The sequence below is a fragment of the Carassius gibelio genome, chromosome B22, assembly GCF_023724105.1.
Source record: "Carassius gibelio isolate Cgi1373 ecotype wild population from Czech Republic chromosome B22, carGib1.2-hapl.c, whole genome shotgun sequence".
In the NCBI taxonomy this organism is placed as follows: domain Eukaryota; kingdom Metazoa; phylum Chordata; class Actinopteri; order Cypriniformes; family Cyprinidae; genus Carassius; species Carassius gibelio.
Genome location: NC_068417.1, coordinates 12,704,915 through 12,719,192, shown reverse-complemented (window position 1 = coordinate 12,719,192; position 14,278 = coordinate 12,704,915). Strand labels below are relative to the sequence as shown.

At 42.3% G+C, this 14,278-nt stretch overlaps 1 protein-coding gene across 1 annotated transcript; it reads left to right on the top strand.

Annotated features, from left to right (window-relative positions):
* The first annotated feature begins 5,400 nt into the window (after window positions 1-5,400).
* LOC127987064 (uncharacterized) lies at window positions 5,401-8,977 on the top strand. The gene is made up of 2 exons (XM_052589342.1): window positions 5,401-6,076; window positions 6,119-8,977. The coding sequence occupies exons 1-2, from the start codon at window positions 5,408-5,410 to the stop codon at window positions 8,534-8,536; spliced, it is 3,087 nt and encodes a 1,028-aa protein (XP_052445302.1). The 5' UTR covers window positions 5,401-5,407; the 3' UTR covers window positions 8,537-8,977.
* The last annotated feature ends 5,301 nt before the right edge of the window (window positions 8,978-14,278 follow it).

The window sequence follows — 14,278 nt, the reverse complement described above, 5'->3', positions numbered from 1 at the left end:
TCTCAACCGAGACAAAGGAACTTTCCCTCCGCTTCAGATCGCGGACATTCATTGGATGCTCCCTCGAAAATGGGCGTGAACTATTTCAAGCTATAAGAATTGACCAAACAAGGTCCACCCCCCTCTTGTTGCTCTTCTTTCTCTTCTCCGTTCTCGGACACGCTGCTCTCCAACGTTGCTTCCATAGCGCGAACCCCCTCAGCACAGGGGCTGAGAGAAAAAGCCATTTTAATGGCTCCTTTGGAAGCTTTCGTTTCGTTCGTTTTCTTTTCTTTTCTTTACTAAGTTTATTAAACTATTCGCCTCCCCACGCAAGGAAGACGAATTCTGGAACAATGTTTGTTGAACCTTTCAAATACCGCGCGAGGACAGAACAAAGGACCACGTGCTCCACGCTCACGCCAAGCGCAGCGTGCACGCGCGTCACATGGCCTCCGTTTCATGGCACATGGCTGTTTCAACGCGCAAAGCTCACAAGCTCGACGCCGATCTCACGCCACACTCACATGGGACACTTCTGCAAGTATCACTTTCTCTATGGAGATTTAAATGCTGGTTTAAAGTGTTGTTATGATCTGATTTGTTGTTGGTTCCACTAAGGTTTACTGACTGATTTTCATACCTGAGCTCATTCTGTGATCTCTCTCGCTTTCTCCACTTCTCCCTCTCTCTCTCTCTCTCTCTCTCTCTCTCTCTCTCTCTCTCTTTTATTTGGATTCCGTTATGTCTTGTAAATGTTTATTGTCTGTATTTTCGTACGCATATTTACTCTGTGTGATTTGTAGTTTGATGTATTACTAGTTGAATTATTAAAAACCCATATACTGACGATTGGCCTGGACTCCACCCCACTCACATTACGAGTCCCTGAGATGTGTCTGATCTTTAGCTACAAGCTCTAAATTTAGAAACTAAATTTATCATAAGGATAGGATAATATTTTCATGGCCAGAGAATACTTTTCCTTGAATTATAAGGCGTGATAACTTTATTGAAAATTGATAGGTCTACAGTGGTGTGCTGGACATACCACGGTTTGATCTGCAGTAATTTACAGTTAAGAGATATCACAATAATTGATATGAAGAATGTAATATTGACATATTAATGAGTAAATTACAGTGCCCTGTGATTAGTATTGGTATTGGCAATTGAGCTATTTTTCATAATCAATAAAATTAAATGTAACTGTCATCTGAGATATATATTAATCAAATTTTTGATTAATTATTCAAATTCCCTATATATCATTTGAGTTAATTACTATGTAAAACTCATTGTTGTTACATTTTGGTGGAGGAACGCGGCTATTTCAAACTTCGTTTTGTGAGCAATCAATCTGTGTATATGGTTTTTAATAATTTCTGCACGTCCGCTATGAAATTATGTAACGTTACTTGTGAGATAAGTCGCAAGACGCGAACTCACTCCTAACTGACTGAGGCAAAAAGCTGGTCAGTAAGCACCTAGGTATTTATAGAAACTTAACAGTATAGTCACTGTTAATTTTAATGAACGTAATCTGCAGTATAATGTTAAAAGTATCCTGTTAAGAAAGACCAAAATCTTTTTACAGTGAGAACATTTTAATATGAATAATTAAAAGATGAAGAAATCTTTTATTAGTTGCAACATGTAAATCTGAACATGAGCGATGTTCCTCTGATTCAGTAAAAAGGCCTTCTTATTAAATATCGTTATTGAATTCATGGTAAACCACATGATATTCAAAAAAATAAACGATAAAAACTCCTGGTCTAAAATTGGCTTAGCTACCCGATTTTTAAACCTAAAACATTTAAATCATAAGTGCTATTTTGATAAATGTTTATTGGAGTCAACAGTTGGAAAATTCCTGTTTTTATTACAGTTGTGTTTTGGAAGTGAACGGATCCTTCTTCAACCTATGTTAATATAGCACCTCAGAAATTAAAACTTTCTGTTTGTTACTTGTGATTTTTGATGCAGAAAATCAGCCTGACAAACGATCAGATAAATTCTAAGTCATATTGAAATTGTAATTCCTCTATCTAAACACTAGAGGGAACGTGTGGGTTAGAAATTTCAGGGTACGCCCTGCTTTCTGATTCCAGCTTACATGAGTGCAAAGCTGCCCACCTGTGGCCATTTCAGATAATGCACTCTGATTGCTAATTTATAATCCCCTGTGATGTATATTTGAATTGGATGTCTAAATTCTCGATAATTATTTGCATTTACAGCTTTGCTCGTGCGAATATTATTACAGGGAAACAAAAGAATGTTCCCTGCCTTTGACTGTTTACATTTACTTTGAGTTTAGTTCAAACATGATTTGAATTAAAATGTAATTGTTTAATAGTGGAAATCTAGATGTGTCAGGTCAACCACTGATTGACCCACTTAGAAGGTAAGCCATCTAGTGGCAGTCTCCTGTTAAATCGACTAACAGACCTCTGTCTTTTCCATTCTGTTTTGAATTGAATGTCCACTTTTACCCTCTTTGATTAATCTCACACTGTTTGATTAATTTCATGATCATTAATGATAACTTACAAGCTATCAATGGGTTATTATAGGATATTATTCAGATTTTCCTTTTAATTCTTACATGCTTATTTTAAATTTTGATTTAAACCAGTTTTGAATTTTTTAATTTGAATTAAGTTTTCTGCTCAGCAGGTTAAAGACAGAGAAGCAGTACTTTCTCCCCCCCTTGTGGTGAAAACCAGCTACTCCTTCTCCCTTGTTTCATTACTGTTTTTTATTTGATGTTTATTATTTTGCTTCTCTCTTTTGACTTAGGTTATTTTGATAATTACCATTATTATCATAAATTCCTTTGTTTTGTTTTATCATGATTAGGTAAAGCTGTTACCTTTCCTCTCTACATATAGTTACTCAATTGATGTTAAACAAACCAAACCTTAATTAACTTAAGTTTCCTTTGTTCATCCTTTGTGTATTTGATTGTAGAACTCCCTTGGTGATTGGACAGTCATCTCAGGTTTCCAGTGAGCAAGGCTGCCCGATCGGTGTTACCGATACTGGCTGCGAGTGAAACTCGGTCCCTCTTGTCTCAAGAGACGTCAGCAATTTTCGCACTCCAAAGGTTGTGCTAAAAGTCACAAGCCGTGCTGTCCTGCGACACGCCAGAGTAACGGAGGACCGGGGACACTGCGGTTCAGTGTTTGGGGAGCACCGGGGAGGTTGACCAAGCCACTGGTTCCCACCTGAATGACTTCAATTCAATCAGGTGAACCAAAAATGATAAAACCTATCCGCTTATTATAAGCCACAGAATATTAGATATTCCCCCGGATATATTTTCAGTGTTCTGACCCTTTTGCTTCTTTAAGCCACACCATATTTCTAGGTTTCCTACCCAGATAGCCCACTCACCTGTTGGCCCTATCTTAAAACCTAGCAGTAGGCTTAGGCCTCCTTATTCCCACTAACACATTGTGTTTCTATTGTTTTCATCTCATTTCAAGTGTTGTTTCACTTTGATCTTTTCTACCCTCTGTTCTGTTGTGATTTGTTTCTTTCATTTCACATAGAGACAGTAACCTGGGAGCCACCAACGAAGTTAAATAGTAGAGCGACAACCAGCAGCCGGTGTCATCACACGACCCGCTAGGCTACTGCCTGTCAAATCTCCATTTCAGGTCCTTCGTTGACCCAAGTTAATTGGCTACTTAACTGTCTGACTGTTTGCATCAGTCAGCCCCAAAATTCTCATAAACGGCACAGCCCGTATGAATATAGCTCGTTAAACGTAGAACGAACTTGCATTGGTCTTTTTGTGTGTGTGTGCTGTGCTTCTCTCACCGACAGAGAATCAGGATGTTCCAGGCATCCAGTCCAGCAGTCCACGGGGGCCATCTCTCGACATGGTTGAAAGCAGTGACGACCCCCTTCCTGCCCAAGGACGCCAGTAACCTGCAGCACCCAGAGCAACTAGACACCGAGCTAGATGAACTGATGGCACGCGATCCAAACCAAAGCGACTACTACAGAGAACTCGCCAGGATCTTCGGAAGCCTAGTTCACATTCTCGTCACCCAGGCACGGCTCAGTGAACGGAGCAACATCGCGGAGGAGGCCTGGAAGGACCAGGCCCCAACCCAGAGTCATCTTGATCAGCTTCTCCTCGAGACCCAAAACCAGCGCGAGAAAGAGGACGACACAGATCCAGAGCTACAGAAAGGAGGTGAAAGACTTCACAATGCCCTGCAAGATCTTCGCCTCGACACAGATCAAAGAGAACAGCTGGAGAGAGAAGCCAGAAAAGACCTCAACAAAAAACTCCAGCAAGGTGACGCTCTCCTAAAAAGAGCAGAGACTGAATTGAAAGAAAGAGACTATAAAACCTGGGCCTGCAAAACACACTTGCAAGCGGCCCGAGCTAAATTCAACAAGCTCCAAGATGAACTTGACACTGTTCACACAGAACTGAGACAATCTCACAGATTACAGAGTGGCTGGATCGGAGAAACGCACACCACAAAATTTCTCCCGGGCCGCCACTCCAACCCTTTCAGCCAAGAACCCAGAGCTGGAAAAGGGGGTGTAGTCTCCCTTCTAAGGAAATCACCAGCCAGCTTACAAGAACATCTGTCAATAACGGAGGGAAGAGAACCCTTCCAGAGAACGCATGTCACCAAACCCTGCACTGCTCACAGAGAACTTCACAAGCTAGCCAGAAGCATCTCTACATTCATTCCAGATCCTGCAGGAGGACATGATGTTCATGCTTCTTTACAAGCCATTGACCTTCATTTGCAAACTGTCGCCAACGTGACAGATGTGAACACATTGTACCTGTTAAAAATCACGGCCAGCCGTGATGTGCATTGCTTTCTGGATCGTCAACCAGAGACTGTCAAAGCGTACTACCAGCAACTGCTACAGACTTTGATTCTTGAATTCTCTGATCCAAACTCAGATCATGGGCTCCTTATTGCTATGGACCTCAAACAGGGCCGATTTGAAAACCCACAGACTTTCTGTAGTCAGCTACGAAACACCTACTTCGGAGCATGCAACGAACCAGGTATGGAACAGGATTTCAACTTAAAAACTCTGTTCCTCCCAAACCTACATGCCAGTTGGAGTTTTCATCTCAGAGTCCCAGCGTGTCCCCGTAACAGAACTACACAAGAGTTACGGAACTTAGCCCACAAAGCTTGCACCAAGCAAAAGACTATTTGTGAAAAGACTGTGAAAAACCCCAACGTCTCTGTCTCTGAGCACTGCTTGGAGTTAACCCTAGATGGCGCTCTACAACACCACAGTCACAGACATCTTTACAGAGAGTCAATACCATTCCAAGCCAGCAGAGGGCAACACAGTGCAGCCACGTCTGAGACAGCAGAGATCCTGAGGGTGCTGAAAGATCTTCTTCACATGAATACTCGCAAGGAAGATGAGCCAAGCACCCAGAACACTGCCCGAGCTCCACAGTCAACAGCTACAGCTAACTGAACGAGACAGCACAGGTCCTCACACCAGGTACCACAAACACAAGGTACCAGAAAATGCTGTTTTGACTACCTGCCTTCGCAGCGAGCTACACAAGACCGGTCCTCATCACCCACCGATCGTCCCACCTGCCCTAATGCCAACATTCCTGGGCAGCCCTGTCAAAAAGGGGGTGGGTCAAAAAGGAGTCAACAGGGAAGACCTGATCGACACAGGATTAAACCTGACGGTGATCTCATCTTACCTTTTCAAAAGACTCCAATTTGAAGCTAAGAGACAAGATCGAACTCTTACACCTCAAACTTATGAACTGAATGTACAGGTGTACAGACAGGATGACATCCAGTTTGAACAGGTTGTTTCCATTCACCTGACATTCGTTCCGATGAGTCTAATACATCCCATGTATGTCCCACCAATGAACACTCATACATTGCTCATCGACAAAGACCTGCTAGAACACTTTGACCCTTTTCTGAACTTCAAACAGCTAAAAGACTTTGCTCAAGTGCGAGAACCTCTTTCTCTCCAGCCACACAGGTTGCTAGAGCCAGACTGTCAGGTCGCAGAGGTCACGGGAACTCCCACAGAGCCAGACGGTCAGGTCACAGAGGTCACGGGAACTCCCACAGAGCCAGACGGTCAGGTCACAGAGGTCACGGGAACCCCAGCAGCCAGCCATGAGTACAACGCCCTAACAACAGGCCCAAGTTCAAGCCTCTGTACCTTAGTCAACAAACAGGGTACGGTGGTACCAGCTTACACCAAAGGGGTCGCTGTTCGGCTCAACCTGCAAGGTGGTCAAACCTTACACCACACGCTGGGTTTCTTCCAATCCTCACCTGAATGTGTGGAACTCGGACTCACACTTGCAAACAAGCATGTCAAACACCAACACCTGTTCCAGCAATGTGATAACATCACAAAAACACACAATGTGATCGTGTACTGGAAGAAGGAAAAAGGACACTCAAAGTTACCAAGTCTAGACGAGGACTTTAAAGATCACACTGACACCCTTGCCAAAACTGGCACACTAAACAACATTCTGTGGTCACTCCCAACCCACCCACCCACATTCAAGGTTGAAGTGATTACACACAGCACAAGAACTTTACTAGCTAAACTGCCTACCTCAGAATCGCTTACGCAGGCTCCGTTGTCTACACAGACCAACATAGCGGACATGCGGGCTTCTGAAACCTTGATAATGACTTTGTTTTACCACCTCTCAGACCCCTCCATCCACCCTGGCAACCAGTCTACAGTCACTGACAACCAAAGCCCCAGACCACTGCATGATACACAAACCATGCTGCGTGCACAGAACAATATTGTGGGTTGTGCACCGTCTGACATCACAATGCCAGGGCGTGTAATGCCACGGAGCAAAAGGGGGATACTGCCAATATATTTCCATGACGCAGCATGTGCTGCACCACGCAGCACCAGAGCCACTGACACAACACTGAGGCAAGCGTCATGCCAGCAGCAAGATGTGGCAAAACATGGGCGAGGGCGAGCTAAACCCAGTCGCCGCCCACGAAGCAAAGAGACTGTCCTGTCCAACCAAAGACAGGCCTTGTTTGTTTTTTTCTCCCCTTTCTCTCTCTCTCTCCCTATTATCTGTACCAGGATGCTGCTGTGGTTTGCCGTGCTGTGCTGTCAGCCAAAGAGAGGACAGCTGCCACCGAGAAAACCGCTGAGACTCCTGACTACCGATGACAGGGCACACTACCCCAGCACTGCAACCGAATACAGCTGTACAAGGTTCCGATGGAGAGAGGACTCCCTCACTCACACTGAGGCCGATGTCAAACACCTGTTCAGCCAACATGAGAAAGTGACGGTTACACAAATGGAGTTAGGTGGACACCACCACCGCTCCAAACAGTTCCCGGGAGCTTTGCTTAGAGCCGCTGCTGCCGCCAGAATGTTTAACATTGTTATGTCCAGTGTCAATGCAGCGAACCAGACTGTAAACTCCTTGAAACCACTGTTTACTGCCTTCCAGAAGGACTTTACCCAGACTCAGCTGTTAACAGCATTAACAACAGCCATGCTGTGGGAGGTTAGCTCCTCCAAAGACAGCCTAACCACGAGTAAAACCCCACCATACATGATACCCTTAAGCCTTGTGTTAACTGTGCTGTCTTACGCCATCACCATGCCAGCTGACCTGCTACAAATACACCTGGCCAACTCTCTGGATAGCGCCTTCCTACGGCACGTAAACCCCAAACAGAGAGAAGTGAACGTGCTCCTGAACCAACTCATCAGCGAGTCAAACCAAGTCTACAGACCTAAAGACATTGTCAGTGTCAGGATGTGGAAGAGCAACACCCACACCAAAACACGCATTCCAAATGTGGTGGCCTACCACGACAGCAACACACAGCTGTACCTGGCCCCAAACATGCACATGTGTACTTTAACCAAAGACATTCATTATCTCTGCCTTAGCAAACCCTTCCTCAGACACAACTCTGAAGGAATCTGCGAGCTGCAACCCTGGGTCAGCGATACGCGCTGCCCTGCCGAAGCCAAGCCTCGTACACAAGTCACAGAAACGCAAGCAGAGATTGTGGGTAACAGATGGCTCGTCAACACTCCTGTGCGCTCAGCTATGCTGACCTACGACCAGCATGACACCGCCACCCGTGCCAACCTGCTGGACCAAGTACTGAAAGGTACCACCCAACACATTGACATTACTCCTGTCGATACAGCCCTCCAAGCACTGTCTCGACAGCCCATTCTGAACCAGTCATCTGCGGTCCTAGCCTGGACTGCTGCCGACACTGCACGGTGCATCTTCACCGTCATTGGTCCCACCCTGACTCTTGGCGTGACCTTCATCCTATACAGGATACTCAACGAGATGCAAACCTCTACAGCCAAACTCACGACAACTGTGGCTGGAGGTCCCCGATGGAATCCCCGGAAAGGGGGTGCCAAGTCAAAGACAACACCGAACCTCATCAAGGGGAGTCCTCAGCTTCAGGAACCACCTGCCATCATGACCCACCTGCTACATGACCATCACGATTCACCTTTCATCTGCCCATCCTGATGATTGCCGTCCGATGATGTCCACACAGGGACTTCATCTGACGAAAGGGGGAGATGTAACAGATATGCAGGTCAGCGATTCATGGGTTAAATTCTGTTTTATAAATTCAGACTGTTGGTACTAAATGCCAGCCTGGCTGGACTTAAACTATTTACGATGCCCATGCGAGCTTCAAAGAAGAAACGAAAACCCCCAACCCAAATTCTTCCAACACTGGAGACAAAGGAACTTTTCGTATAAGTTCCTTACTTTCATTTTATTATTAATATGTATTTTAATTATGTTTATGGATTGCATAAAATGGTTAATCCTTGTTATGTGAAGAGTATAAGTTGCAAGCTTATACTTTAGGAAATGTCTTTCCTCACTTTAACTTCCTCAAAGAGAGCCATGCTTCTGCAACCCCCACTTTTGCAGGTCGTAAAGTTTACGACCACACAGGACAGGAGAGAAGCCAAGTCACTGGCTTCTTTTGAACAATGCATTCTATGGAATGTATTCATTAACTTTCTGTTTTCATGTTTTATAAATGTATTACGTATTCCCTTTTGGTACATTTAGATGTTTCCCAACATCTGCAGTGTTATCATGTGTTAAACGAATCTTTAAATGTGTAATTCGATCTAAAAATTAGATCTTTGGTCATATATATATTATGTCTAGTCTTGTTCTAATCGTCATGCTTTGACAGACCCATTTATCTAGAGCAAAGTAATGAAAAATGTATTTAATCTGGAATAATGAACTTGCTTTAATATTCCTGATGAAATCGGACAGGCCCTAAATCATCAGGGGTTTGTCTCAACCGAGACAAAGGAACTTTCCCTCCGCTTCAGATCGCGGACATTCATTGGATGCTCCCTCGAAAATGGGCGTGAACTATTTCAAGCTATAAGAATTGACCAAACAAGGTCCACCCCCCTCTTGTTGCTCTTCTTTCTCTTCTCCGTTCTCGGACACGCTGCTCTCCAACGTTGCTTCCATAGCGCGAACCCCCTCAGCACAGGGGCTGAGAGAAAAAGCCATTTTAATGGCTCCTTTGGAAGCTTTCGTTTCGTTCGTTTTCTTTTCTTTTCTTTACTAAGTTTATTAAACTATTCGCCTCCCCACGCAAGGAAGACGAATTCTGGAACAATGTTTGTTGAACCTTTCAAATACCGCGCGAGGACAGAACAAAGGACCACGTGCTCCACGCTCACGCCAAGCGCAGCGTGCACGCGCGTCACATGGCCTCCGTTTCATGGCACATGGCTGTTTCAACGCGCAAAGCTCACAAGCTCGACGCCGATCTCACGCCACACTCACATGGGACACTTCTGCAAGTATCACTTTCTCTATGGAGATTTAAATGCTGGTTTAAAGTGTTGTTATGATCTGATTTGTTGTTGGTTCCACTAAGGTTTACTGACTGATTTTCATACCTGAGCTCATTCTGTGATCTCTCTCGCTTTCTCCACTTCTCCCTCTCTCTCTCTCTCTCTCTCTCTCTCTCTCTCTCTCTCTCTTTTATTTGGATTCCGTTATGTCTTGTAAATGTTTATTGTCTGTATTTTCGTACGCATATTTACTCTGTGTGATTTGTAGTTTGATGTATTACTAGTTGAATTATTAAAAACCCATATACTGACGATTGGCCTGGACTCCACCCCACTCACATTACGAGTCCCTGAGATGTGTCTGATCTTTAGCTACAAGCTCTAAATTTAGAAACTAAATTTATCATAAGGATAGGATAATATTTTCATGGCCAGAGAATACTTTTCCTTGAATTATAAGGCGTGATAACTTTATTGAAAATTGATAGGTCTACAGTGGTGTGCTGGACATACCACGGTTTGATCTGCAGTAATTTACAGTTAAGAGATATCACAATAATTGATATGAAGAATGTAATATTGACATATTAATGAGTAAATTACAGTGCCCTGTGATTAGTATTGGTATTGGCAATTGAGCTATTTTTCATAATCAATAAAATTAAATGTAACTGTCATCTGAGATATATATTAATCAAATTTTTGATTAATTATTCAAATTCCCTATATATCATTTGAGTTAATTACTATGTAAAACTCATTGTTGTTACACCAGTAAGAATGGACTATGGCTTAATTGTTTTATCTCAAACAATATGCATCTTGCTAGGTTGCAATTGCGCGTGAAGGCAGCATTATTGAAAACAGGCATAGCTTAAGCAACATTAGCCAAGCAGCTCTTTCAGAAAGGAAATTTGAAAATCAAATGTATATACTTTGTCTGGAGCTGACATTCGCGCACTAAGCACTGGTATTGATCCATAAACATACAGAGGACATCACCAATTGTTTTTGATAATGAAATTTAACCAAAGTGTCCTCAGCGACACATATGGAGGGAGTCAGTAGAGACTCCTATGTTCATTTGTGCCTCTCAAAACACAAAACACAACAAATTGTATATCTCCAGCAGTTACAGTAAGAAAACAGTAATGGCGGACTGCTGCTTTTCACTCAGGGCTGTGTCTATGCTAATAGGGCAGAGAGGGTCATAAAGGCGTGGGTATTTCTCCCTACAATGATGTATATAGGGAGAAATTTGGAATCATGTGTTCAGAAATATGGTTAATGATTTATTGGGATTATAAAAAATAATTTATAATACAACCCAGTATTAAATACAACCCAGCATTCTGTAAAATGTGGATAAACCCAACGATTGGGTTGTTTTTAATCCAGCATTTGTGCTACTACCCAGAAGATTAAGATAAACATTTAATCCAACCACTGGGTCAAAAGAACCCAAAAGTTTATTTCCGTATGCATTTAAAACCCAAATTCATGTAATCAAGTGAACAACTTTATTATTCATACTGTAGCGTACTGTATAAACAATCAACACTACAGAGCACTCCAAATAAATATCTAAATGAACAATAGCCACAGATGTCACACCCATAAACTGTTCTCTGAACATCAAATGCATATGGCAAACAACTGGAAACACTTTAGAAGTTTCGAAGTCATCATCTAACTGGTTGAATTCTACAGGATTTTTGGGAGCGAGTCGCCTTCTTTTATACTCGGCCTGGAAACAAAGCCATCAGGACACCAATCCTCCTTATGGAAGAAGAAAGCTCTTGCGTTCATAACTGTGACATTGAGTGCTTAGCAGGATTAGCTAAATGTTGGATTTTTTAACAGTATGTGAAGTTCGAGGAATAAACTCTTTTAAAATATATGTCCAAGAGTTGTACTTGCCAGTCTAATATTTTAGAAACACTGACATTACATTTTCACATTTCACATGACGCTGAGCAGAATGAACTGTGATTGGTTGCTTTACATGTCAGATAGATGGCCTCTGGGCGGTCCTTGGCTAATGAAGGCTGCATGGAGTTCAGATCTTCTGCTGTTTGTCTGAATCTCTTGCTATTCACTGTTAATTGAATGATGTCTGCTTCTTCTGGGTCTGATATCATAAACCAGCACAACAACAGTAGCCAAACCCACCAGAGCAGAGAGAGCCAATCGGATCACAACTTCAGTAGAATCACAGCAGAAGACATCGTCTGCAAGGAGAAAACAAGACAGAAATGGGATTGTGCATCCACGTCCTTCCCCTCACCAGCTCTCTCAGAATTGTCAGTAGAACAATATTTTGTTCTACATGAATGCAAAGTGATATTCACAGTCATGTTTGGTTTCATTTGAATTGTCTTAGTTTGACTAGTACATTGATTTCAAGCTTACAAAAAGTAGACTTAAGGGTAATACAGACCCTAAGAGATTAGAGATAAGTTAATTACTGTAGAGGATGTGCCATTTCCTGGTGTCGTTCATGCAAATTACCATCTGTCCCCAAAGGTGTAAACTCTATTTGATCAATCCAAATTCTAATTGTTGTCTTGGTCTGAGTGATTAAGGAGATGTTGCAAGAAAATCAGGGCCATATGGCCATATGAGCCCATAGAGTGGAGTGTGTCCATGGTCCTGAAGTCAGGTATGCATCTTTTACTCTTAGATTTATTTTGAGAATTGGATATCTTGTGTTCATTTGATTTGATATCTCTGGATTGGCTATGTAATTGGCATAAAACATATTTACCTGACTGATAATGAATTGTCACATTTGAATTGATTCCGTTTACTCTGAAATGATTGACTCTATTAGATTATGTTGGATCCATAACACCAATAGGTTAGTAATGGGCTAGAATTATGTTTTAGAGCTCCGACACACTGGCATCAGTCAATGCATACTGTAGTGGAGGCTATAATGGGTTTTCCATTTTACAACAGTGTGTATTTGACCAACCTAAATGTGGGTCAGCTTCAGCCTCTAATAATATTATTCTTATGAAGTATACTGTATGTGAGAAATCACAGCATTATTATATAAAGTTACTTAGAGGAAGTTAAGTTAGTCAACTTGGTTCTATGGTAATGGTCACGATGTCTGGTTAGATATAGTCTTATGGTGACTAAATAATGTATACTAATAATGTATGAAAGAGCAAAGTATGGCACGGGCCATCTAGAATATTATTCAGTTGCCTCCATGTCCAAAGACTGACGAGTTTGTGAGTATGAGATCCATTTACCAGCCAGTACGAGACTCTATGTGTTATAGGGATAAGATTCAATAACATTAAAGTGTTAAAAGATTCAATACTTTTAAAATAGTTTTTGGAGCTTGAAGGCAGCAATGGATCTCAACTCCAGTCCTCGGGACGTACTGCTCTGCACATTCATGGAGTTCATGGCATCTCTCTTAACGATCTGATGATCTAAATCAGGTGTTTTAAATAAGGAAGACATACAAATCTGCAGTGGCATGGGTTCAGAAGGGCTGGAGTTGAGAAACAATGGTTTCGCTAAGTGACAGTTGAAATAGGGTCACACTAAAACAGTGAATGTTGGGTTCCCTTTCAAGGGAACTTTGAACTGCATCTTCTGGGAGTTGCTAGAGGACGCAGTGTCTCATTCCCTACTCAGGGAACCATGTTTACATAAGAAACCTGAGACATTCCCTTTCAAGGGAACTTCGAACTGCGTCCTCTAGCGACCTCTGGAGGACACAGTGTCTCGTTCCCTACTCAGGGAACCATGGTTACATAAGAAACCTGAGATGTTTCCTTTCAAGGGAACTTCGAACTGCGTCCTCTAGCGACCCCTGAAGGACACAGTGTCTCGTTCCCTACTCAGGGAACAATGGTTACATAAGTAAACTGATCTGCATTCTTAAAATTATAAATCATTTTGATAGTTTGCAGTATTGAGAATAAATACAATATGCCACAATATGTATTCAGGTGATTCATACGTTAATCCTCTACTCACCATAGACAGTAACATTGAATCTGTATTCAGTCACTGTTTTGCCGTTGATGGTTATCAGATAAAGTCCAGCATGTTCAGCTGTGGTGTTTGTGATGGTCAGAGATCCAGTCTTTTTGTCTATTTCCAGTCTGTCTCTGAATCTCCCATCAGGAAGATCATATGTGTTGAAGCTTCCAGACTCTGCATTGATAACAGCTATCAAAGACTTTTCAGCTCCAAACTTCCACATTAGAAGATCCTCTTTCTTAATTTCAGTATTAGTTTGTAACGTGACAGAATGTCCATCCACCACGGATATCATCTGCATGGCATCACAAAACAGTTTGGCACAATAAATGTGTTGTTAAAGTAAAACAAGTTGTAATTTTTAAATGAACACAAACTTTAAGAATTTAAATGTCCTAACTCTGTATACGAGATCACA